We start from the raw sequence: 27,284 nt of genomic DNA, 5'->3' as shown, positions 1-27,284 counted from the left end.
ATTAACTTTTCAATTGTAAATCATAATAAATCATGTTGATTGACTTGGGAGTTGAGAAGAGAGTAAAAGAACGCAAAAATACAACAAAAGAATGACAAAATTTTTTAATTTTGTCTTACTGTATTGGGTAGGCAAACTTGAACCAGAGGAGACAAAATCTGATACCCCCTTCTCGGTCTCTTTTTCTAAGAAATTAACAAGGGTAGTATTCATTTTTGGCCACCTTCTTTTGTTGTCGAGTTATAAGCGGAAATTGGAAAAATGGCGATATCGAAAAACATCGCCTGCTGTTTCTTTTCCTCTCGCATATCTGTGCTAAAAGAAATAACAGGGTTTTTTCCCGCACTGTGTGGAAAGTGATTTTTTCTGACTTAAAATGCGTGTGTAAAAAGAGTTGAAAGCGCACGCTTGTAGAAAAACATTTTTTTGATCCCGAAAGTGATCACGATGCTTTCGCTACTGTCGCATCGGTAGACCCTGCAACTATAGGTATTTCTTCATATAAAAACTTGGAATATATCGTAAACCTTTCAACGAATATCATATCGACCAATACCGGTATTAATATCAACAATAATCAGTCAATCGATGAACAAAAGAAACATATCAATATCTTCTAGCAACTGAATTATCTTGAACAATTAATAGTTCATTGAACATGGAAGAGTAGGGAGAAATAACGAATACACAAGAATTGATAAGTTCACTCGGTCATATACAACTTTGCAGTTTGACCAGATTAATTGAACGACCTGACGGTATGGTTATGTCCTGTGATCTTAAGTGACCCAGACTTTGAGATCAAGGTTAGTCGTGCGTGAAGTTTCTTACGTCGGGTTCCTCCAGTCTAACACTTCAATTGTTTGAATAGAAAAGCGATAAAGGTAGGTGGAAATAATTCAAGACTAGACTGATCTTCCGATATAGTTGAAAAAAGACCGACTATAAAAAGTACGGATGTGTTCCCAAAAATAACAGCGAATTCAATATATTTACTAATTTTCCGAATCAAATATTCAATATCCAAAATTCCTAAAATTTAAGAAACCGTGAAAAGAAACATTGTAATATTTTTGTAAAGTAATAATTTTCATTCGGAAAAGACTTAGCAATGAGGAAGTAATAAGCCGTAGTATAAAATTTGCAGTGTTAAAATGCTAATTTCATGCTTCGGATTCAAAATGCAGAAGCATCAGTTTTCCTAACGAATCAATTTCAGGTTTATCAGTTCCAATAATAATTTGTAAGTGGTTAAAAAAATATAGTATCATCCTCCATAAGATTCACACTTTACGTTGTCAAAATTTTTCATCAGAAACTATGAGAGTTGTTTACATGAAATTCTGTACGCAAAGCGGTTTTTGCAAAAAAATTTCAAAAATTTATAATCCCTATCATTTACCTTCTAAATGAATCCCAAAATTCAAACGTGAGGGATGGTAGTAAATACAATGTAAATTATAAAGGGTGTTTTTTTAGAGCTATAGAACTTTAAATTGCAATAAAACAACGATGGATTATTCGATTGACATGAATTTTATTTATCCGCAAGATAATCTTGTGGCATTACATTTCAACTATGATTTCTGGCATATGACCGCCATGGCTGGCTCGGATGTAGTCCAATCTGGACGTCCAATTTTCGATGACCTTTTGCAACATGGTCAAGGGTTTGTGGCTTATCCGCATAGACCAATGACTTTACATAGCCCCACAGAAAGTAGTCTAGCGGTTTTAAATCACAAGATCTTGGAGGCCAATTCACAGGTCCAAAACGTGAAATTAGGCGGTCACCAAACATGTCTTTCAATAAATCGATTGTGGCACGAGCTGTGTGACATGTTGCGCCGTCTTGTTGGAACCACAGCTCCTGGACATCATGGTTGTTCAATTCAGGAATGAAAAAGTTAATAATCATGGCTCTATACCGATCACCAATGACTGTAACGTTCTGGCCATCATCGTTTTTGAAGAAGTACAGACCAATGATTCCACCAGCCCATAAAGCGCACCAAACAGTCAGTTTTTCTGGATGTAACGGTGTTTCGACATACACTTGAGGAATAGCTTCACTCAAATGCGGCAGTTTTGTTTGTTGACGTAGCCATTCAACCAGAAGTGCACTTCATCGCTAAACAAAATAAAATGAACGTAGTGCGCGATACGTATTCCGCACAGAACCATTATTTTTGAAATAAAATTGCACTATTTGCAAGCATTGTTCAGGCGTGAGTCTATTCATGATGAATTGCCAAACCAAACTGAGAAGAAATCACTTGACAGCTGTTAAATCGGTCGTCATCTTGAACAGTAATGCCAACTTAAAGTTATAAACCTCGAAAAAAAACACCCATTAGAAGAATCCTAACATCAACATTACATTCGGTTTTACATAGTTATGGTCATAAGCCGAGAGGTCACATGTTTGTATAGGTACCTAAAGAATTTTTTTCATCATAAGCCCATTTATCAATGACTCCTGATATTCTGTGCGATAAAAGCGAGGACGAAAGATTATAATGAACAAAACTTCCAGTGTTTTTAGTCATATAGCCTCCATAGTTCACGGGTAAGACTCTTGCGTGAGATCCATAAATATTTAACATTTTCAGAGACCAAATACTATCTCTATTTTATTAATATACTTCCATATCTGAACGAATACTCTCTGAAACAACTAAGTACTACAACTTTAAATGTCGATAAGTAAAAAATGTTTGATGTATATTAATTCGCGATATTTTTTTGCAGAGTAATATAATAAAGAATAGAATGTGATTCTTAACATAGAACTACTCCTTTTCTGCTTCAACATTAGTGTAAGGAAGAGTTGAGTAAAAAATGACATCAACTGAAACGGCATTGAACCTTATGTTTTCTGGGAAACAAGCAATTACAAATTTCAATTATTCTCTTAATAAATGTTTATCTGCTATGAAGAAAATCGAAGTGTTTCTCGAGTCAAATATTACATTCTTATCAATTGTATTATCATTCGGCAATATATAAGTAGCTCCCATGATATGCATACACAAACTTTGATGAAATATTACGTTTTCATACAACACACACCGGCAAAATTAGGAAACCAGAAAAAATCTCAACAAGGTTTGTGGTTTTTTATTTATTATATAATTTTTTGCATTATAGCTTATAAATATCGGTATCTCATCAAGTATCAGTTTGCAGACAATTGAATTCACGTCATTGAATTCTATGTGAAGAGTTGCTATAAGACGGTTTTTAGAAAAATAAAAAACCTTCAACAGAAGAAAAGTAACAGCAATATTTCAAAAATGAACATTCTCGTAAAATACCCTGTAGCTATGTAACAATGATAGCAATAGAGTTGCGGTTTTCGCCAATGAGTTTTGAAAATTGGCCCTCAGACACCTACATCAGTTTTCATCTAATATAGAAATAGAACTTCCCATTCAAAAGTGTCCAATTTGGCCCACCCTGTACACTTGGAGCGAGATAGAAATTTAATTCGAAGTAAACTTCATTCATTCATGCATATGCCTACTATGCGAGTGAAGAATGGATTGGTTTGTTATATAAAGAGATGCAGCATGATAAAACACTCTATATATGCCGCGGTGGACACTAATCTAATAATTTTAATTATTCCAGAAAGAAGGCATTCCTACTTATCTCCCGGAGCTTCACATAACTATAACCTGAAAAGCTTTTCAAGTGTGAGAATTATATGAAAATTAAATGAGAATTATATGAATTAAATCTAAAATTACTCCACCACACGCAAATAAGAACTACTACATCAAAAAATTAGAAAAATACGGACGTGAAGTCGGGTGCTTTTGTACCTGTTCGAATTCTTATTAGTGTTATTTTGGACGAAATGTTGCATCCCGATTTTTGCTTAAATATACCTACTTTATTCAGTCTTCCCAATACAAATCTGAATTCTAAATTTCCTGGTATCTGACATACATTGGAAATATACATATATGATATTGTATTCAAGGACAATGTATCTATCTATACATATATTCAATTAATTCAATAGTCACAGTAGATTTTAATCACTTAAAAATTATTCTATTCAACTATATCTCTCATCCCAGGTGTCTATTATCTATGACTTCAAAGTTTATATGAGTCTTTTATTTATTGTATCATGTCATTCAACGCTATTCGCATATTTTTTCTGCTATAAATACGAAAATTTCTTTGGTGGTCAAGGATTAGGTGATAGGTATAAAGGTATTTGTTAAATCTTTGAAGTTTCAAATACTTAAATATCCTTTCTACTTGTATATTGCATATGTAAATATTCTACTCGTTAGAATATTCATATGAGTTTGACGAGGCGTTCTCAGCTAATTTTGAAGGTGTGCTTCTCTCAGAGAATTTTGGTGTTTAATACAGGGAACACTAATTGAATCAGTATGGCTGATTTTCCCTGCCGTATACACTTTCCATTTCCATCGCATGGTTGGGTTTATATCCCAAGAGGTGCGTTCATCCGAGAGATGCGCACCCACAACGCCATCCCTCGGTCTAGCAAAGAGTCACTTTATGAGGCATTGCCGAACAGTTACAAACTAAGCAATTATCTTACATTTATTTATATTTTATCGTTATATACATCTAAGGTTAGGTTAGGTTGGGTTATTGATCTTATTGAAAAATTATGAAAATATTCTTCGCACAAGATTCCATTTGAAATAAAAAAAAGCTGTAGAATAGTTATGATAGCAAGAGTTTCAATGAAACATTGAAATAATGAAATATTTGTTACAATAAAAAATTTTCAAAATGTTCTCTATTATTTTGTAAACAAAATATAACCTATTTTTGAATTCGTTCCTCATGTATTTGGTAAATCTCAACTTGAATTTCTCGGCATTCTGTGTGTTCTTACTTTCAATTCTTTCACATCCCGGTTCTGTTTTATACCCAATCGATTTAACTGTCCCCAGAGGAAAAAATCTAAAGGTGTCAAGTCTGGGGAGCGTGATGGCCATTCAATTGGCCCTCTTTCACCAATCTACTACTCTTGGAAATGATTCATTGCAACTCTTACTATCGTTACTGTTCTTCTCTTTTTTTTCTGATCTTTTGGAAGTATACTAACAAAAAAAAACAAGTGTATGGCTTTTTTGAAAATCGAACCACCTTTAAAACAAGTTATCATTGAACCTCCCTCCACATTCAAGATTTCAGGAGTTGCTGTCATCACGCTCACATGATTGATACAAATTTATTCTAACCAACCGTATGAAATGTACCCCTAGGAACTAAAGTGACCTCTTTTTGAATTTTTCTAATTTCACATGGGGGTACTTTTTCAAATTGGCACATCGTATATTTCATTATTAGTAGAAGAAAGAAATAACACCCTTGACTTAACGTTTCACAATTTTGAAATCTGGAATTTTTATTTCTTTCTCTTTTAAATATTAAAATTATGTTTCACCAAGTGAATCTACATATTTCGTATATTTTATTACTGAGTAGTTTACATCTCAAATAACGTTAAATGATTATCGTACAATAATACATCTTTTGACAATAATAGGTGATAATTATTCAAAAATAACAGCTAAATTTAATTAATAACAACAATCTCAAGGCCGGGTAAAAGTATGTTCCACGAAAGTCAGGGATTTACGTTTTATTCGACTTTGGAACTTAAATGCAATCTTTTTGAGTCCCTCAGTATTCAATTAATAATTGCAGTTAGCAATAAGCTTGCACACATAATAGATTGAGTGATTGAAATCGTTCCAAGATATGAAAACAATATTTCCGATAATCCAATTGGTACAGTGGTACTAATCGAAATGAACCTTAATAATTGATAATTTTTGTCATCATCTGATTAGTTTTCGAATGATAGTCAAGATATACATAATTGAAAATAAACAACTTGAATTACTTGATAAACAATAATTCGATTTGTTTACATTTATCTGTTCCCATTCCATTATCCTCTATAATAAAATAAATTTAAGGAATGACCTCCGTAATCTACTCCAGTAAAAAATTTACCGATGTGCTAGAACTTTCATCTATTTCGTTTTCAGGTATATGGAGTGAAAAATGATCAAGTTACTGATGTTATCTGTAATGTGGGCAGCATGTTCTGCTATGCCCACAAAAAACAACGAAGCAACATGTGGATATGAGGTAGGTGAAGTTAACTTTTTTCAACTTTGATATTCGTCAAGAAATTACGAAATCTGAGATATTGTACAATTAATATCATATTTCTTGTGAGCTTCTATCTGAAGGTATATTTAGTGGTATTTTTCTGGGAAATCATTTAGCGATATTTCTCAAGAATCAAGAATATGGTGACTTTGTCAAAGGACCAGGCAGCAGCCTTGTGGAGAAATTAGCACCGGATAATTCTTCTGAATTTTTAGTATTTTGTAGAATATGACCTCCTGAACAAGAAAGTCTATGGGACCAACTCAATCATATGACTAGTTTTCGGGACACAGGGTGTCGAAGTTAGAAAATGACCTACCTTTAAACTCTACATTTCATGTTATCGATAACCACCAAAAAAAGAGGTTAAATCAGGTTAAAACCCATTTGTAATATAATGGTGATACAAAATACAAGTTTGATCAATTTCACATTAAGAAAGTTCGGAAAAAATTGTTCTCTACAAACTCAACCTATTCCAATGGAATTAGCTGCAAAGAATTATATAGAAGATGATAACTGTTGAAAAATATTCACAAGTCAAAAACTTCCCCCTTATTATGATTTATACTTGAAAACTTTCTCTTTCAGTCGTGTCATCCAGTGAAAGAAGGGATGATAAATGTCCACATAGTCGCACATACACACGATGACGTTGGATGGTTGAAGACTGTGGATCAATACTATTATGGAAGTAAGTAAATAGGTACATTTTCTTTTTGCAATAGTTATATGCAGAGTCATTTCAACTGATTGTAAATTGTAAAATCGTAGTGACCTATATCTCGTTTCAATTTAGTGTTCACTGCTATGGAATCAGAAAAAGACACACAATTCGACACAGAATTGATACCACATAATTTAATAGTCATTTTCCAAATTTCATCTTATAGAACAGTTACCAATATTAGTGACAAGAACATTTTAAAGACCGCTTGGATTTTTCAATCAAAGTCAAAGACCCTTTTAGATCTAAAAACGGATTTTCAAAACTTCGTTAAACAAGGATACAATAGTTTCATAATTTTTTGTTGATCCGGGCCTGGGTTTTTCTTGTGATCGTTAAGTAATTCACTTAAGGTTCAAATAAGAAAGATGTGTGCCAAATATAAAGAAAATATACTTGGTGTTTCGTTTGTTATGACCTCGGAAAGAAATGAGCAAAATCCATGAATCACCCTGTATCTCGGTAACCAAGGCAGTCAGACCCAATAAATGGGCTATATCAAGAACCACCAAGGTGTCCTCTATCCACTGTTCAAGTTGAAGCACACTGTATATGCACACAAAATTTCAACTCGATCGGATCTGTTGACACTGAAATATAGCGATATTTTTTTTTCGATATTCTTTAAAATTGATGCTATGCATATGAAATTTCTCACGAAGCTGGAAATGGTTATTCTTCACAAAAATCTCCACATAAATGGATTTGCAATCCCGGAAATACATATTGCATATTTCTTTCCCAATATTTTTTATATCAACTCATTTATATCAATATTTTTTATATCAAAATCTCAAGTCTATCTTCTTGAATTTTCTACGATGCTGATGGTAACTCGATCTACAAGGTTTAAAATTGTCATTCCACATCCAATTGAAAATGTTTTTTATCCTGATGTGTATGTATAAATGATTTTTTTAACGTAATAGATGTGTTTCAGATTTAACGTGAATACATAATATAGGTAGAATACTTCCAAGCTTAGTTAAAAACTTTGTATTGATATCTGGTAGCGTGAGAACCATAGAAGATGAGGTCAAAAGAAGCACTTTTTTCTTTACCATTTTTTCCGATTCGGCTCGATTGTGAAGATACTCGTAAATCAAGCAGAATATTGAAAATGATATATTGAAAATTTCACACTATGGTTTAATATTTCCCTCGATATTTCCTCAATCATAGAAATATCTCGACTCGTTAAGAAAAAACTGACAACTTGAGGGACCAACACTCATAGTATTTCTCATTTCTCCTTCACCCGCTCTGTAATATAATCTATATCGAACCAACCATAATTCTAGAAACTTTGTAAATATTTACCTTAATAGTATCTTAATCCTCTAAGGCAAATCATCCATCCAAAAAGCTGGAGTTCAATACATACTGGATTCTGTGACTGATGCTTTAAAGAAGAACCCAGATAGAAGGTAATATGTTGATTATGTATTTTTGATAAAAAAAATTTATATAAAAAATTTCTTTAATATCTTGTGGGCAACATAGCAATGATAACAATGTATCATGCTGTATGTTCTAGGTACCAGGTGTCCCAAATTCGTTGTCTTGTGAGTGGATCTCAGAATCCCTGAAAGCTCAAAAAATGAATAGCACATTGATTCAAGTTTATAGCACCAGTAATAAAAAAGTTATGAGACCTTTTCATTTCAGGCAATTTCCCAATTTCCTCTTATAGCTGAAAAACATTTGAACCTATAAGGTTGTGGTTTCAACCAAATTATTTCTGTCAAAAATCGAGACCGAAAATGTGCTATTCTGTTTTTTCTAGCTCAAGGGTATTCTGACATTCCCTCACTAGACAAAGAATTTGGGAGATCCGATACTTCACTTGCACAAATATCTATACAAGTTGTGTCCTACATTTTTTAAATTTTTCTTTCAGATTTATCTACGTCGAAACTGCATTCTTCTGGAAATGGTGGATGAACCAACCGGATCATATAAAACATCAGTTCAAACGTTACGTGAACAGCGGTCAATTAGAGTTCATTGGAGGAGCTTGGAGTATGAACGATGAAGCCACTACTCATTATCAGTCTATTATTGATCAATTTACTTGGGGTTTGAGGTGAATAATATCTTAGGAAATATCTATTGAATGAAATCAAGGATTGATCTGATCTACGTTCAGATCATTCTATTCAATTATATAATATTAATATAATATAATAATTAGATTCAATAAGAGGTTTCATATAAGATAAATCAATGGATGTTTATCGCATTGTGAAAAAGAAGGTATGCCAGCAACGATAGAAAATTTTATCTATCAAATGGTGCTCACAGCACTCACTGAAGCACTCACTCACTCACTGAAGCACTCACTCACTCACTGAAGCACTCAGCTTCTGTTTTCCGAACTGTGACTACGAAATTTTCACCCTTGTTTTAGTGAATTTCAAAAATTTCAGTACATTGTTGAAAAGTGTATCGTTTCATTTTTAAAAAGAGTATGAATAATTAAAAATAATACAACCTGAAGGAATTTAATTAGTGTACTGATCCAGATAATATAGAATATGAATATCTCATTGTTTTTTTTTCAGAAAACTCAATGAAACTTTCGGATCATGTGGTCGACCAAAATTGGGATGGCAAATCGATCCATTTGGCCACAGTAGAGAGATGGCCTCAATATTCGCTCAGTTAGGTTTCGATGGACTACTGCTTGGTAGGATAGATTATCAAGATAAGGGAAACAGGTTCAAAACACGTACACCTGAAGTTGTTTGGAAAGGCAGTGATAATTTAGGTGAGGTCACATCTTATCAAAGTTCAATAGCCGTCACAAAACTTGTTTCAACAAAATTTGAAAAGTCATAGTGGCATATCGTGATGTATGATAGAACAACGGACTTTTTCAGTGAAGAGCTTTATTTCCATCTCGATTGACAAAGGTGTTTCATTTGGGGTCCAATAAATCCACGAATTATTCATGATATTGATCACGTGTCAATGACATTCAACCAATACCAGAAAATATTCCGAACAATTCTCTCGATATTCACAGGAAAGTCCAAACTATCATGAAAATCCAGTTAGTAAGCTCTGGTGAATATTTTAATCATTAATTTTGGTATTCATTTATCCGGTCGTCTGTAACAGTGATTCATGAAGATTTGATGAACTTGTATAATAATCTCAGAAAAGTAGGACTAATACAAGAAACAGACTATATCACGAAAACAAAGCATTTGCTCGCCAATATTATAAACTCTCTCTGTTTCTTTCAATTATCCAAGAAATCTCTCATTTCATTTGTACAAATTCAGGAACACCCAATGTTGCATTTTCCCTATTTGAACCAATAAAATGATGTTATAATAGTCTTACCAATACAAACTGCTCACTGCTTCCACACAGCACCGCACAGTATAAGGAAAATCTTAATATATTCAGAATGTCCGTGAATGAAACCAAAACCGTTATATTAAACACCCAAAACTTTATACTACCAACATTTAACTTTTCTTTCCGATAACCATATATCTCATTAATAATCTAACAAAACATACGTCTCGATATTCCTAGAATACGCGACGTTGCCAAGACTAAACATCATAATAACTTAAAAAGGGCTAAAACACCCAGTATACTAAGTTTATTTTGTGAATGATATGTCGATATTCCTAATGAGAGTAGGTACTACTTCATAAATATCTTCCAAGACGTTTTCTTTAAGAGGAAAGTGTCTCAGTACGCATAATTCTTACGACTATCATTTGCAGGAGAAGCAGCACATCTTTTCACTGGAGTAATGTACAACACATACAGCCCACCTAGTGGATTCTGCTTCGATATTCTTTGTGAAGATGAGCCAATTATAGACGATGTCCACAGTCCAGATTACAATGTAGATAAAAGGGTAAGACATGTTTATTCAGATATATTATATCTGCCAATCAATCGAAAGATATATATTATTATTTTGGGTTGGAGTTATATGGGGAGCGAAAAGATTTAAAAAAGGATTCATATTCCAGTTGAAAAAAAAATAAAACTTGAAAATACATTCAATAAGGAAAAAGTCTAGTCATTCGGTGCAATAAAGGGGGTTACCTACAAAAATGTCCCCAGCCCTGCAATTCTTTAGTTACGCCACTGGATTAGAGATCCATGTTCAACGATTAGACTCAGTTTTGCTCAAACATTTGTTATAGTAAAGTACTCAAACATTTGTTATAGTAAAGTGAATCTCCATCCATTATCATAAATGTAGGCTTGGTTAATCGATCGTCTAGAGGTATGATTCGATTACTTGGCCTTTCGTTTTTTTTCCGTGACTGTCGGATTTGTAATAATTAAACTCTTTTGAATTATTTACATCTATTTACAAAGTCACACTTATACAGTACAAACTCAGTATTGAGAAGATCTTAATTACGTCTTAATTACAAGTTTCTCACTACGGTACTGAATTTCGTCTTTAACTCGAGTGTTAATTACTCGAAACGTCTTCGATTATCACGTCTTCGTCGTACCTCAAGTTTTCGGTCGTCTCGTCTCTAACTTGTTCGTGACTCGTCTTAATCTAGTCCGCGAACCGTATTTTCGTCTTACGTCTTAAGTTGACTGACCGAACTTGACTCGTCTTAGACTTGCCTTGAACTGACTCTCTGCCGATTTGAACTTACCCTGTCTCGAATATCGATCTCCCTTCTTTCGGCTTGACCACACCCTTAGGGAAAGTACCATACCCTAGTCCAATAAGAATTTTGCCGTACCGCTCATAAAGATCTTCGTGGATTCCTGGAAATCGAATATTCTCGAAAGTCTAGAACCTGATACACAGATGTGACACATCTGGTACGACCGTATTGTCTTCGAACTTTCACAACCCCCCAAGTGAATCTCTTCAAGATTTACAACTCCATGACATGCCCTCGACACTAGAAGAAACTAATAGGTCTCCAAGCATCCGGTTGACCATCGCAATTATTTACAGGGAACAATAACTGGATTCTACATATATCTTATTATTTTGGGTTGGAGTTATATGGGGAGCGAAAAGATTTAATAAAGGATCCATATTCCAGTTGAAAAATTTGTCTATTAAAAAACAGTTGTCTACAAAAAATATGACTTATTTTGATATTGACCAACAAATAAAACTTGAAAATACATTCAATGAGGAAAAAGTCTAGTCATTTGATGCGAAAAAAAGGGGTTACCTACAAAAAATTTCCCCAGCCTTGCAATCCTATAGTTACGCCACTGGATTAGAGATCCATGTTCAACGATTAGACTCAGTTTTACTCTTACAGTTGTTGTAGTAAAGTGAATCTTTATCCATTATCATAAATATTCTTATTTTTTGAAGAATTTGATTGCTTAAATTCGCTTTTGGTAACAAAGAGCACAATTGAAATAGGTATATTATTTTCAGAACGTATCTTGTTAATCCTTCGAACAAAATGAATAAAATCCGGCTCCTCAATTTTGTTAATGTTTTATTCAATTTTAGAATCCTAACGCACTAATTCAAATTTTCTTTCAATTCATTGACAAGTATCGAATTATCGTTCATTGTTTTACATAAATATTAAAAAAATATAAAACTATTAAAGGTTTCAACTCTTTTGATGAATAATTAGGTTGACGAATTCTTCGGATATGTTAGAAATGTTTCAAGAAATTACCCGACTAGTAATATCGTCATTACAATGGGGGAAGATTTCACCTATCAGGATGCCAACACTTGGTTCAAAAATTTGGATAAGTTGATCCAGTGAGTTAGAAATGTGTTTCATCCGTTGGAATGACTATCTGCAAAAGCATGTATGCATGATCATATCATATCTGTTTGTAGGCTACAGCAACAATATTCTCAGTTGTTGTTGTTGAGCGACACACACTGATTCTTCGCATCACTAACCAGTTTCTTGATTTTGTAGTGAATTTTAACAATTTTAATGAGTAGTTGAAACGTGTATCCTTCCTTTTTTAATAAAGTTGTCAAAAAATGACAGCTGCCAAGATAGCGGGCAATTCAAACTGAAACCTCTTATTGGAAAACCATTTAGTGAAATATTTTACTTTCAGTAGGGTGATTCATACGTTATCAGAACATGTATATTGTATAACCAACATATTTTCTTGCTTCTTGTATAATTGTCCCGTGAAATATGACACCTTTAATCGCTTTACCTAGGTGGAGAGTTTCTTGGGAAACGCTAGAGACATGGCCGAATTTTATACAACAGATAATGTTCTGATAACGATGGGTGGGGATTTCACATATATGGACGCTGAAACTTGGTTCAAAAATATGGATAAAATAATCAGGTGTGTATTTTTTCAAGGTTAACAATTTTCTGATTAAGTTGCAACTGATGAGGGAACAGTACAGTACTGACAATATTATTGTAACGATGGGGGATGATTTCAACTATCAAGATGCCAATACATGGTTCACCAATTTAGATAAATTGATACAGTAAGTAATTTCTCAACTGCCGAAATAGGAATATATTCGGGGACAAAAATGAATTTATTGGGGTAGTATGTTAAAGAACATTAAACCTCCACGAACAGGCTGGACAATTTTATGGACTTGTAGATTCAGTTTTCATTTTCATTGTGTTTCTTTTTTAATTTGAGCACTATAGGATTAGTACTCTGCTCTTTCTTTCGTATAATAATAATAATAATATAAGTCCTTCTGTGTTTATTTCTTTTGGAATAGAAAAAATGTCGATGGAGAGTATCTAATTGTAAAAATCAACTTTATCCGAAGTCGATCCAAGTGATTCTAGACTCTAGAGTATAACATAATAACGAATTAGAAAAATTGGGTTATGTCTAAAATTAATTATAATAACATAATATTTGATGGCTCACAGATATTCTCGATATTATTAATTTCATTATAAGTACTTTTGACAGAATATTAGTCCGAGAATTCAAATATACTAATAGACCCATCAGATGTTCCCAAAATTGCCGGACCTAATGCCATTTTGAGTCATTTTAGAGCAGAAAGAGCAAATGCTGCTGATAATCAATTATCATTTCGCACTAAAGGTGGACTTACAAAAATTCAAGCATGGTCTGCAATTGCGATTGATTATTTTGGTTTTCTCTGGAGTTACTTGGATTAATTTCTGATATGCTCGATATTTCCTCATTATATTCTATCGTATCTTAGAGATATTCACCAAACACGAATAATTTCAAATATATAATTTCGTTCAGGCGATGTAGGTAGAACAAAAATCCCATACCAAATGAACTCTTGTCAACAATAATACCTCTCATCCTGATCGAGTATGTTCGACATATATTACCCCAACCCAGGCGCGGATCCAGGCCCCACTTTTGGGGGGGGGGAACTTTTAGATAGGTACTCAAAATACTGAAAATGTGGACCCCAGACACTTTCGACATTTTGGGACGTCATTTTTTTGCCGTTCATATATGTATATCTATGGATCTTCCCAAAATGTATTGAAGGTGAAATTTTTGCTGATATTGTAATTATTTGAGCCTAAGTATGTCAAATTCTAGGAGGTGTCTGGGTCATTTGGGGGGGGAACGTTCCCCCAGTTCCCCCCCCCCGTGGATCCGCGCCTGCCCCAACCTATAGATGCCTAACATAATAAAAAACAAACAAAATACAAAATAAAATAATACCTAAATACAATAATAATAGATACGAAAGCAGTAAGTCTCAACTTGCCGCCATTGATTGAAAATGGGAAAATTAGGTTGACGAAAGTGTCCATTAATTCATCAGAAACATAAGGAATCCTTTTTGAATTTTCAAATTCTATTTCCCTAACTTGATAGCAATCATTGAAATAGACTAACTTTCACTTTGAACTTAAAATGTGGGCATACTCAAAAAAAGTTGAAAACTTCCCCTAGCGTATACAAAAATTCCTAATATTCATCTGTGTTCCCACTCACTGTACATACGTCAGAATTTCGAATACAAAAAGGATAAGGAAATTGTTATCAATGGATTATTATATGATCTTATAATTTATATCTTGAAATTTTGAATTAGAATAAGAACCTATATTAGACACCTCCTCGTTAATGTAAAACTTACTTTATTAGGACAGAATCGTTTCAATTGTAGCAATATCAATAAATCAAAAGATAGTCTTGAGAAATCCTACCTTGAATGTCTGAAATCATTTATTTCCATTTCACTCGAATCAAACTATTTGAGCTTGTAGATTGTTCAAATTTGCTCAATCATTTCAACAAAAATGTAGCTAGATTTTACATGATGTAAAGATTTGATATCCACAATTCACAGTATTTGATCATGCATGATATACTAACATTCATTGCTTCCCCTTGAAAATGTGCATTTACTTACGAATAGTACATATTGTAATATTTCACACAGGGGCAAAATTGGATTAATTTTCTCAATTTTCTTTACACATATTTCAGCTATGCCAATCTGAGACAGGCAAACGGATCACAGTTCAATTTGATTTATTCCACACCTTCGTGTTATGTCAAAGCCGTACACGATGAAGCTGAAAAAAAAGGTATGAAATGGAAGACGAAATCTGATGATTACTTCCCTTATGCCTCTGATCCACATTCATTCTGGACCGGGTATTTCACCTCCAGACCAACGATAAAAAGATTCGAGAGAATTGGAAATAACTTCTTGCAGGTAAGTTCGATGGATTTTTGGGTTCAAGAGTTTGGTCAACATTCACCTACAATTCTACAGTAGATAATTTATGAATTTCCTTATAATTCATTTGAATTTTTTCCAATCGATTTCCTAGATATTAATTCCTCTAACTTATAATTGTCGTCTTGTTTTTCCTGACTGATTCCATTTTCAGTCATATTTGGATTACCTTTCACTATGACTCCTGAACTGAGACTCTAATGTGTACAATTGAAATATTTTTTGGTAATATATCACCCTCTCAAGCATTCAGCCTTCAAAAAAATTTCTATCGTAAGTTTTTTCGGAAAAAAATTTCATCCAACGTCAATCTTCTTAACTCAATAGTAGATCTACCTTACTACAGATATTGCATGTTTGTTTATTAGTCTACCTGCATACGTAACTTCATCGTTCATACTTACAAATACTTTTAAATATCCTTCAGATTATATTTCGTAAATTATAAAAAAGGATATCCCACCCAATATTAGTTAATACATTTTTTTATAGACCCATCCAATATTGTCCTAATTGAATCTCATATAAATACTTTTATAGCACTAGGGTACTAATACAATAGTTGATCTATAAAGCGAGATTGTAGTGATACAAATCTGTTATAGGTTTGCAAACAACTTTATTCGCTGGCTGATCTGGGACCAGAGGACCAAGTAGATTTAAATGCTTTGAGGCAAGCGATGGGTGTCATGCAACATCATGATGCTGTTACGGGAACTGAGAAGGAACATGTTGCACATGATTATGCCAGAATTCTAACTGAAGGAATCAAAGAATGTGAAATTATCACATCAGCAGCTCTGAAGTAAGTAAAGGATTAAAATAGTATTAATTTGGACATTTATATTATTAGAACACTTTCCAATTGAATGTACAGATTTCAATGTGAAAGAATAAAATTAAAATATCATCTAATGCGTCCTGGGCCTTCACCTTCAACTTCAAGAGTGATACATCTACTCCAATGCTCATCTAACTTTCAATTCCTTTTTCCTTTTCAACCCGATACATAACCTCGAAATCCCTAAGGTATAAGGGGATGGTACCAGGAACCACTCGGAACCCACATCATCTCACAAAGCCAGCCCAATGTAGTAGTACCATACAGGCCTCTTCAATGCTGTCAAGTTAGTATTGGAGGTCTGGTTGCATTGTGAATTATTTCTCGCCGATGCTTTTACTTGAACAGGTTTAACTTCCGTTTCTAAGGGTTAGAATTAATGAACACTTTATTGTAAAAGGCTGCATAACTTAAGTTGTGTTTCATTTGTGTTCAAAGCCGATTCCATTCTGTCTAACTTTTGATAAAAGTTGACTGAGCATTGGATATTTGATAATACGTTATTGTTTATACATCAATAGGTACGTCCTAATATTCATCTATTGATTTCTATACAAACACCATCCGGATACAACTCAATCAATTTTGATATAGCTATAATTTGGCGTAAACGTCGTAAAGTCAGTTAATTCTTGGACAAGTGTAAGGTTACTTCAAGCCGAAGAGAATGACATTTTATCTTGTTTCTTTACAGTAAGTTAATAAAGAACCAGTCATCTGAAGATGTGGATATAAAGTTCTCCTCCTGTCCCCTAGCCAATGTGAGCTCCTGTTCCTTCACTGAAAATACAGAAACCTTCACAGTCACTGTCTACAATCCTCTAAGTAGGCCTGTTAATCATTACGTCAGGTTCCCCATTTTGGGTGAAGCCTATAGAATAACAGATGATGCAGGTAAGAAGAAAGATTTAAGTTTACTCGTGAATTAACTTAGTCATAAATTACATTCTGTAAATTGGTCTGTTGATATGTTTTTTGAAATTTTCATGGCATACCTATGTGTTGTTACTTCAAAATTACAGTTTCTGTGATCCAAGAGAATTAAATCCAGTGAATTTCGAACTACAGATCAGAAAATGTGAATCGGATCTAGTCTCAACACATATCGAAATCGAATAGTTATCACCTTCTATTAACAGCAGAAGAAACACAATACTTAATCATCTAAAAAAAAATGATACAACTAAGTTGATTTGTAGATTCAATGTTATATTAAATAAATAATAAATAAATACATGGCAAATCTCCGAATAAAACATATCAATCCAAAATATTGTGAATATTTCTGAAAAAAAAATTTTTCAATGTTTTGAATAGTTCAACATTCATATGTCATTGTGTGTTGTAACAATTTAATAGTGATATTTTTATTGTTCAATTTCATTAGGTGTTCAAATTGAAACTCAGCTAGTACCCATAGCATCATCTGTTCTCTCTATACCTGGTAGAAAAAGTGAAGCCACAATGGATCTTGTCTTTAGGGCCTCAGAAATACCACCACTTGGATTCAAGTCTTATTATGTTGAGAGCGTGAAGAAGGAAGAAGTTACTGCACCTAAAATGAATGAAGATGACTATACTGTAAGTTGTTGCCCATCTCTTTTTGAGTTTGAATCCCATCCAGGAAAAAATTTTCTTGTCCCATTAATTTTCTGTTGGTGGAAGAATTGATACGAGGCGTGTTTTTAAAGTAAGGTCTCCAAGGCCATTGTATCGCTGCAAGTAGCGCTAGATGAAATCCGGCAACACTGTTGTATACGTTAGGCCCCCCTCCACCAATCGACACCAGGTGGAGCTCATTAGGACTCTCAGTCTTGACGTAGCAGCCATTTGCAATGGAAGTGCTGGTTGTCGCTCCCGCCAGGTGCGAGTTACGTTCAGTCATTAAGTTTTTGCACTCAAAAAAAACTCCACCTATAGAAATTCATCGTCAATTGGAAGAAGTGTATGGTGAGAAATGTATGGACGTCAAAACCGTTCAAAAATGGTGTAGAGAATTTTCTGCTGGCCGATTAAACGTTCACGACGAGGAGCGCAGCGGCAGGCCGTCACACTCGGACGAAACAGTGCGGAAAGTTGAGGCGCTTGTGCTGAAAGATCGCAGGTTGACTCTCAATGAGTTGGCCGAAAAACTCCGAGATGTGAGCAGTAGAGACTCTATTCATTCAATTTTGGTGAACGATGAAGAAGTTCATGAAGCGGTCATTTCGTTCTTGCGCGAGGCGGCGGGATCGTGGTTAGAGGAGGGGATACAAAAGTTTGTCGTACGAATGAGGAAGCTCATTGAAGTGAATGGTGATTACGTGGAAAAATAGCTTAGATTTCAAGCAATGTACAAAACTTAGTAAATAAATGTTATCTAATGTAAAAAAAATAAATGGAGACCTTACTTTAAATACACGCCTCGTATATGCTCGAATATATGTGCTCGAAATAGCAATAAGAAAAAGTACGGCAATAAAAATAAAATAAATGATTTTGATCATAAAAAAATCGCTCAACCACTTTCAATGAGAAATGCATTTACGTTAATGATTTTACGCAATTCTTGGTTATTAATTCAATTCCTTTCACAGGGTGTTAAACTAGAAATTGACCAAACCACGGGATTAATAGCATCGGTCACAATGAACAACATCACTGTTTCTCTCACCCAACAATATCTTTACTACGAAGGATACATAGGAAACAACGAAATTTTCGTAAATAGATCTTCAGGTGCTTACATTTTCCGTCCTAGGAACAATGAACCTATAGCAGCATCAAATAGAGCCAACTATACAATTCACCGTGGTAATCTGGTGACAGAAATCCATCAGAAGTTCAACGATTGGATAAGTCAAGTCGTTAGGATGTACAAGGAAGAAAATGTCATTGAATTTGATTGGGTAGTTGGACCTCTGCCTTCTGAGTAAGTATAATAAAAGGTTTTTCAAAAAGAGGTTATATTTTGATATTAAAAAAAAAAACAGTGTAGCATCATATCCTTTCCATGAAATTTTCCATGACCAATAAATGTATTTGCGGCTGTATGTCCTCGATAACTCGATGAATCTCATCTTTAAGGTCTTGAGCATTGACAGAGACCTTTTCTTCCACGTTATCTCAAATAAAAAAGTCTAAATGTGTCAAATCACAAGATCTCGATGGCCAATTGTACCACCTTTTCGAAAAATTACACGACCAGGAAACTTTTCTTGCTAAATTTGCGATAGTTTCGTTGCTTGTGACGCACATAGTGCTGTCTTGTTGGAAATAAACTGCATCGTCTTCATCAATATCAATATCTTCCAATTTCGGCCATGAAAACCATCAATAGCCCAATTCCCAATATTGACGAGAAATCAACAAAACTAAATAGTTAACACTATTGGCTATAGCAGCATAATTCTCAGTTGTTCCTGAGTGGCGCAAACGATTTCGTTTTTTTACATCACTAATTTGTTCTAACAGCTCAAATATTGCAGACCAAGAAAATTCTTAACAACAAACCATAAGTGCACAGTTTTGCGAAGTGAGACTGCAAAATTGTTACCATTTTTGTAGTGAATTCTGATAATCTTAATGCGATGATGAAGCGTCTATCTTTCCATTTTTAGTAATGGCGTAGTTTTCATTTGTCAAGTCTTAAAGTATGGCAGCTTCAAACGTGACAACTGTCCAGATAAAGGCTATTCAAAATGAAACCACTTCTTACTGGAAAAACCTGTGGAACAAAAGGAACAAATTTGATTAGTATTTTGAGGGTAAACGCTGTAGATAATATTGGGTCTTTGTATGTTATTATTTACCTGAATTTCTGCAGAACTTTCTCTTCAATGATTGTAGAAAAAAAAAGTTAATCTTTGATTGCACTCAAGCAGTTGAAATGAAAAATTTCCTCTTCTTTCTATTCTACCTACTTGTTGTAGAGCTGAATAATTTTAAGAATGGTACTTTGATATATTCAGTTTGTTGTACGGGTTGTTCTTGAATTGGAGGAAAAAAAATGTGAGAGAAAATGGGAGATGCCTTGGATTATTTCAAGAAATAGGCATAGGCATGAAAACACTTTGTTTTCGAGATATATGGTGTTTCTTGTGGTCCTACGTTTTCTTATTAATTAATTCATTTCTATTAATATTCGCTAGAGATTGGATAAATGAGTACCAAAACTTATAATTAATTCATTCATCAGCACAGCTTACTAACTGGATATTTATAATAATTTCGATTTTCCTGAGGATAACTAGGAATTGTTTGAAATTTTTTTCTCGACTTCAGTAGCTGATACGACAAAACTATAGAAAATCAAAAAGTGTATAGTACCTACTGGATCTAAATTCCTTTCAAATTTTTCCTGAACTTTATTTAAGATTAAGATTTCTGCCAAATTGAAGTTGAATATCTTGTTAAGGAAAAGTGTTATGAGAAAAACCTTTCCTGTATCTCGAAAACAAGGCGTGGCAACCACATGTTTATAGAACTTTTTTTCTTTAAATTATCCGAGGAATCTGTCATTGTCATTTGTACCTGCAATTAAGGAGCATCTTCACCACTTTCTTTTGTAACGTTACAATTGCCTATGAGACTCTAAAGACTAATTTCTAGGGGTGGTTTGGCTTATTTGGCAACAAAACTCCTACCCAGGTTTTCACAAATTTAATAAAATTAAAATATACAATGATCGATGCTTTTCACTCTAAACAAATAATGAAATAGAAACTTAACTTAAATCGGTTTTAAATGAGTTACTCTGCTATTAGGATGGAACCTCTTCTGTAAATTATTTTCAGCCTTCTGAACACCAGATCTTATCAGGAAGCTATAGTACTCCAATCCCCATTCAACGAAGTTGATGTGATAATGCCAGGTATTACGCAGGTATTCTTTCAGATTCAGGAACTAAAGTGGTTTAACATACGTACTATTCCAAATTCTGTATCTCAAGGAAGTACTTCTTGATATTTTCTGTTGTTTCAATTCCACAGGAGGTACTTTGAGAAAATGAACAACGATATTAGAATATGTTAACTGAATTTACAACTCCTTCTCGGATTTCTAACCAAGAAATTACAAAGAAATCATCACATTTATTATCAAATAAACCTGAGAAGGAGCTCTGTTGAAATTGTTTGACACAAAAAGAATCCTACCAAACCTGAAATACGTTTCAACAAGATGGATGACTAAAAAAACGACTGTTTCAAATTAAATTAATTCGTTCTGGTGAGATTATTACTTGTTGAATACAAATATTCATGTCAACACTTACCGAGAATCCCGACACAATTCTCGCCGATTAATTAGATTCCAAATCACAAATTAAATTAATGATGACTGAAATCTAAATCTTAGGTACGTATCCTTGCTGAAGTTTCGACAACTATTAAAAATCTCTCAGAAGATTATCTCTAGATCCGCGCATCCGCGCTCCGACCGATGGTACACGATCAACTGACAAATTACCGCATCTTCGAAAATTCCAGTAGCGTAACATGGACCGAAGCGTGCGTAAATTATTAATTTTGGATCTTCATCTTCACTGTTAACCAAAAACACTCCAGAATACCAATTTTTTCAGGGACACGTTCGGAAAAGAAGTGATCAACAGATTCCAGACTGACTTGAGCACCAATGCTACCTTCTACACTGACTCAAATGGAAGGGAAATATTGAAACGAGTTCGGAATTTCAGACCCACATGGAAACTGGACCTGGAAGAACCAGTTTCCGGTAATTATTACCCCGTAACATCGAAAATTTTGATGAGGGACACCGTTAGGAATATAGAGGTTGCAGTTCTTACCGATCGCGCACAAGGGGGTTCCAGTCTGCATGATGGGGAACTGGAATTGATGGTAAATATTGATAATATGTCAATCTGGTCGTTCTTAGTAAAATCTGGGCTCTAGGAATGATGATGGTTCATTGGAAAAAACAACAAAAATCCTAAATAGTATGCCAACGTTTCGAACTTATATTAGTTCTTCATCAGTGATTTAAGATAAATACATAGGCGTACAACTTTACTTCCACCGTTTTTTTTCCAAATTTGAGGCTTTATTGTAAAAAACTGGTTCTACATTTATGATTCAAAGTATTGTCCATCGCTGGCACTACTTTCTCCCATCTTTCGGGCAGCGTACGAAAAATAACTGGTCATCTTTTGAAGAGATCCACGAATTGATGCAATTTTTTACTTCTTCATAGAAAGGGAAGTGCTGGTCAGCCCGGCCGTGTGCCATTGATCAAAACAAGTGATAGTCCGAAGGAGCAAAGTCTGGAGAAGTGGAAAGGATTTCATTTCAAAGTTTCCAAGTATGTCTTGACCATTTTCGCAACATGCGGTCGAGCATTGTCATAACGTAAAATCACTTTATCATGTCTCTCGTTATATTGCGACCGTTTATCTCTCAATGCTCGGCTCAAACGTATTAATTGCGTTCGATAACGATCGTCTACTGAGCATGACCTTGGAACCGTGTCGTCGACGTGGAAGTATGGCTGGAATATCCCCATGATTACGCTTGGGATTATCGATCGTAATTAACCCATTTTTCGTCTCAAGTCACAATGTGATTAAGAAATACCTCCCGTCTTTGCCTTGCAAGCAGTTGTTCACAAGCAAACAAACACCGTTCAACATATCTACGACATTCGATTTCTTTGTTTCTGAATCATTTCCATGACTTTCAGGCATTTTGAATGGATTGTTGCATTACTCCTAATGATTCTGCCAATTCTTGTAGCGTCCGACACGAGTCTTAGTCAGGTTATGCCTCCAATTCTGCAACTTTCAAAACCTTCTCTCTTTCAACGCTATGCTGATCTTCGACATCAAAATCACCGTTCTTGAAACGTTGAAACCACTCTCGGCGCGTTCTTTTACTAATAGCAGTATTAACATAGGTATTAGAGAGCATTCGATGAGCATCGGCTGCAGATTTCTTCACATTATAGCAGAAAATTAAAACCTCCTACAAATGACGAGAATTTAGCTCGTAAGCTGCCATGTTCAATCGAGAATAACTTTATGACGCAGACACAAATCGACTAATATTTCGATGACGTTATGTTTAAAAATACCTAAGCTTATTGTATGACATCTACGAGCTATTTATTTCGACTACCACTTACCGCTTCAGCCATCTATTGCAAAACGGCGGAAGCAAAGTTGTACACTCAATATAACAGTTAAGGATACAAAAAAATTGTACAAACTTTCCGAAGGTAACAGAACAACAAATATAAAAGAAATCAAAATGGATTGTTGGGGAATATAGAATATTATTTCATTCTTTTATTAAATAAAATTGTTTATTTCTCCATTTCAAAAATCTTCAATATAAAAGAGAAAAATAAACTAAATGAAATAAACCATTATCAGTCCTAGAGCCGAGATATAAATAGATAGATAGATAGATAGATATGAGTTTATTCAACATAATATAATGTATTACACAATATGAAATATGAAGTAAACTCTGAAGAAAAAAACAAAAAAAACTGTGAGTTATTATTATATAACTTATAACTGTTTACAGTTTTGAAAAATAAATTTGATTCTAACGATCGCGGAACTATCCTCAAGATCGAAAATTTGCCACTTATTAAATTAAACTATCTCAATTATTTTCTGTCACATTCGGTTTTTTTTTTTTTTACTCCTAATCAGATATCTTGTCTCAATCGGGTGTTTTTCGTCACAGTTTGGGATTTAGTTTTGGGTAGAGTCTTGATGCTAAATATGTGCAGCTTCGTTGTCCTATTCTCTTTCGCGTTTTCGGTCTTCTATAGTTGTCTCTCTTTGTTCTTGTTGAGAAATTATGTTCCCTCATTTCCAGAGGTATCTTGTTTTGTTGTATGTTTATGATTATTTTACTCGCAAATATTTGTCTTATATCCAATGCCTTCGACAGTTCATAAATCTGTCGACTAGGGAATGTCAACTTTTTTCCGTACATTATTTTTAAGATGTATTTCTGTATAATGTCCAATCCTCTTTGATAAATATTGTGATATGAAGTCTAGAATAAACTTCATCCTTTTCTACAGGTCCACAGAAATTGTCTCCATGATGATGCGTTTGGAGTTGGAGAAGCTTTGAACGAGAAAGCCTTTGGAGCAGGCTTGGTAGCGAAAGGCTCGCATTACTTAATGGTTGGAAACATCTCTTCTGACGGTAAGGAAAAGATGTTGAATTCTTAATTCAAAAATTGTGGGTTTTGAAGTTTGTGAATTAATTACAAGGAGATAACATTATGACTTACAGACAATTTCAATTCCGGAAAAAGTATCTTCTTGAGAGGGACTCGAACACGGAACCTCCGAATCACTAGTCCAGTGTTCTACCTCTGAGCTTCCTTGGTAGCTCAGAGGTAGAGCACTGAACTAGTGGTTTGGAGCTTCCGAGTTCGAGTCCCGCTCAAGGAGGTACTTTTTCCGCAATTGAAAATTGTCTGCATGCCATGATGTTATATCCTTGTAATTCTTAATTTAGAGAATATTAAAAGAATCATATCATCAATACTATAAAAAAAAGAAAAAAAAGATTATACAGTGTGAGGGTAAAGTAGGAACAAAATTCATAACTTCATTATTGAATGTTTTCAAGCAAAACGCTTGGACAATTCAATTTTAGTATTAAATTATCCGCTAAAAAATTATGACATCACGTCACTCACTAAAAATCAATTGCGTTATATTTTTTTTTTAATGACTAGCCATATTTTTGTTACTGATTTATTAGACAGTAGATATTATGCCTTCCTCACACGCTCAATGCAAATACTCAAAGGTCCGATCGTTTTGCTGAAAAACAGCCAATAACGCAGTTATTGTTAGTATTTTCTTTCTTATTTTATGATGATTTGTATTTCTAATCCTGGGCTTTCTAGGATACTCCCTGGCAGCAGCAGAACGTGATTTAGCTCAAAGAAAACTTCTGCAGGCTTGGACATTCTTCTCGCCTGCTGAAAAACAATCCATCGAAGACTACAAAAGGAAATTCGCTATGAATGTAAGAAAAAGATCATTTATTATATTTTCTGGATTACATTTCAAATTTATTTCAGTATTCTGGCTTAAGAAAGAGTCTACCGAAAAATGTTCAAATATTAACATTAGAACCTTGGATAGGAACAAGTCTTCTACTTCGATTAGAGCATGTACTCGAAAAGGATGAAGATTCTACTCTCTCTCAACCTGCTATAGTTAATCTGAAGGTAAGAAAAAAATGTTCAACGATATACACTGCGCAAAAAAATTAACGCACATTATGGAAATCTCAAATTTATTCTACAACTGAAGGTGTTCTCAATGATAATTATTTTTATCAGAATTATGCATGCATATGTTATCCACTTTCAACGTTTCTCTTCAATGCAGATGTTTTTTCCCAGCAGGAATAAAAAAAGATGAGATTATTAGATTTTGAATATATTGGCTCCATTCTGAAATCAGTTGTTCTCGATCAATTCTAGTGATCAATAGTTTTTCTTTCGCTTGATTTTCTACACTCGATCGCTATGCAACGCGAAACACGCAATTTGACCCAAGAGGAATGTGCCCAAGCGGTAGTTTTGCGAGAAGAAGGGTGGACATAAATAAGAATTGAAGAAAGGTTTGGAGTTTCCCATACAAGTGTGTCCAGAATGTTGCAGCGATTCAGGGTGAATGTCCGAAGACCAGGAAAGGGTAGACCACGGGTAACAACTGCCATTTAAGAACGTTAGGTACTTGAGAGTTTCTTCGTTTAGACAACGGTTTGCAACCGCTCGCCTCCTTCAAAATCAGCTTGAGCAAACTCATGGAGTGCAAATTAGCACTCAGACAATAAGAAATGGTCTCAGAGAATATGATTTAAGGCCTCGTGTCTCGACAAGAGGCCCAGCTCTTACCCCAGCCCATCGAAGGGCGCGTTTGGATTTTGCGAGAGAGCATATCCATTGGGAAGAGGCTGATTGGGAAAGAGTTATCTTCACAGATGAGTCTAGATTCTGCCTCTACCATTGTAATCGACGTTCCCTTGTATACAGACGTTCACATGAAAGATATGCTCAGTGCAATTTCCTGAATACTACTGGTTTCGGGGGAGGATCGATTATGGTATGGGGTGGAATATCTTTGACTGCTCGCGCAGACCTAGTGGTCGTTAATGATGGAGCTATGAATGCTGATAGGTATATAAGGAACATTCTTGAAGAGCATGTAGTGCCATTTGCCCCATACATTGGTGAAAATTTCATTTTTATGGACGCTAATGCCAGACCTCAAAAGAAGGCTGAGAAGTTTAGAAAGTCATCCAGCTACTCTTTATGACTTAGGAATCCAACTCAGAGAGATCTGGGAAGGATTAGATCTGTTATTTTTTCATATAGATAGATAGATGTTAACCTACACATTAAATTTCATAGCTCAGTATTCCTCTTTATGTTACCGTTTCAATCTATCAATGGTGTTTAAAGAGAAGTTATAGTAAAGGCGTTGAAAGCAAATAAAAATATTGGTGAAGACAAAATATTATTCAGCTGTAAAGTGGTGATTGTCAAAAATTGAATATTTCAATTTATTATTACAGGCTCTCTTCACACCTTTCGAAGTAACTTCGATTAGAGAGACGACACTAGGAGCCAATCAATGGTTGTCTGAAAATAGCCGTTTACAATTTGCAACTGAAGATGTTAATTTCGAAAGGAATCCTAGATATATAGTTGTGAATGCTGAAGATGAATTCGAAATTAGGCTCAATCCAATGCAAATACGAACATTTATTGTGGACGTAGTGAGAAAATGATGAAATTATTATAATATTAGGTACTCTATAATAATATCGACCAAAGTATGTAGATATGAATAAAATATTTTTATAAATC

General features: G+C 34.3%; 1 protein-coding gene across 4 annotated transcripts; it reads left to right on the top strand.

Moving 5' to 3' along the window:
• Positions 1 to 704: 704 nt before the first annotated feature.
• On the top strand, positions 705 to 27,284 carry LOC123672176 (lysosomal alpha-mannosidase). Of its 4 annotated transcripts, XM_045606177.1 has the most exons (18): positions 705 to 884; positions 6,054 to 6,156; positions 6,772 to 6,874; positions 8,253 to 8,334; positions 8,808 to 8,993; positions 9,472 to 9,677; positions 10,654 to 10,790; positions 13,228 to 13,361; positions 15,332 to 15,563; positions 16,193 to 16,392; positions 17,123 to 17,322; positions 17,816 to 18,009; positions 19,005 to 19,339; positions 21,992 to 22,268; positions 24,466 to 24,592; positions 25,308 to 25,429; positions 25,485 to 25,634; positions 26,990 to 27,284. In XM_045606177.1, the coding sequence occupies exons 2-18, from the start codon at positions 6,070 to 6,072 to the stop codon at positions 27,203 to 27,205; spliced, it is 2,988 nt and encodes a 995-aa protein (XP_045462133.1). In that variant the 5' UTR covers positions 705 to 884; positions 6,054 to 6,069; the 3' UTR covers positions 27,206 to 27,284. The 4 variants fall into 4 exon arrangements, with proteins under 4 accessions (XP_045462133.1, XP_045462132.1, XP_045462134.1 ...); XM_045606176.1 differs by lacking the exon at positions 705 to 884 and having other exon boundaries at positions 5,943 to 6,156; XM_045606178.1 differs by lacking the exons at positions 705 to 884; positions 13,228 to 13,361 and adding an exon at positions 13,077 to 13,210 and having other exon boundaries at positions 5,970 to 6,156.

This window comes from Harmonia axyridis, chromosome 2 (assembly GCF_914767665.1).
Source record: "Harmonia axyridis chromosome 2, icHarAxyr1.1, whole genome shotgun sequence".
NCBI classification, from domain to species: domain Eukaryota; kingdom Metazoa; phylum Arthropoda; class Insecta; order Coleoptera; family Coccinellidae; genus Harmonia; species Harmonia axyridis.
Note: the sequence above shows the minus strand (reverse complement) of the source record. Positions and strands in the feature narration are given on the sequence as shown.

Excerpts from the sequence above, each read along its gene's own strand:
- LOC123672176 (XM_045606177.1), top strand. The coding sequence starts at position 6,070 with ATGATCAAGTTACTGATGTTATCTGTAATGTGGGCAGCATGTTCTGCT. Across the intron at positions 6,875-8,252 it reads GGATCAATACTATTATGGAA|GCAAATCATCCATCCAAAAA; the intron begins GTAAGTAAATAG and ends TAATCCTCTAAG. Across the intron at positions 17,323-17,815 it reads TAGAATAACAGATGATGCAG|GTGTTCAAATTGAAACTCAG; the intron begins GTAAGAAGAAAG and ends CAATTTCATTAG.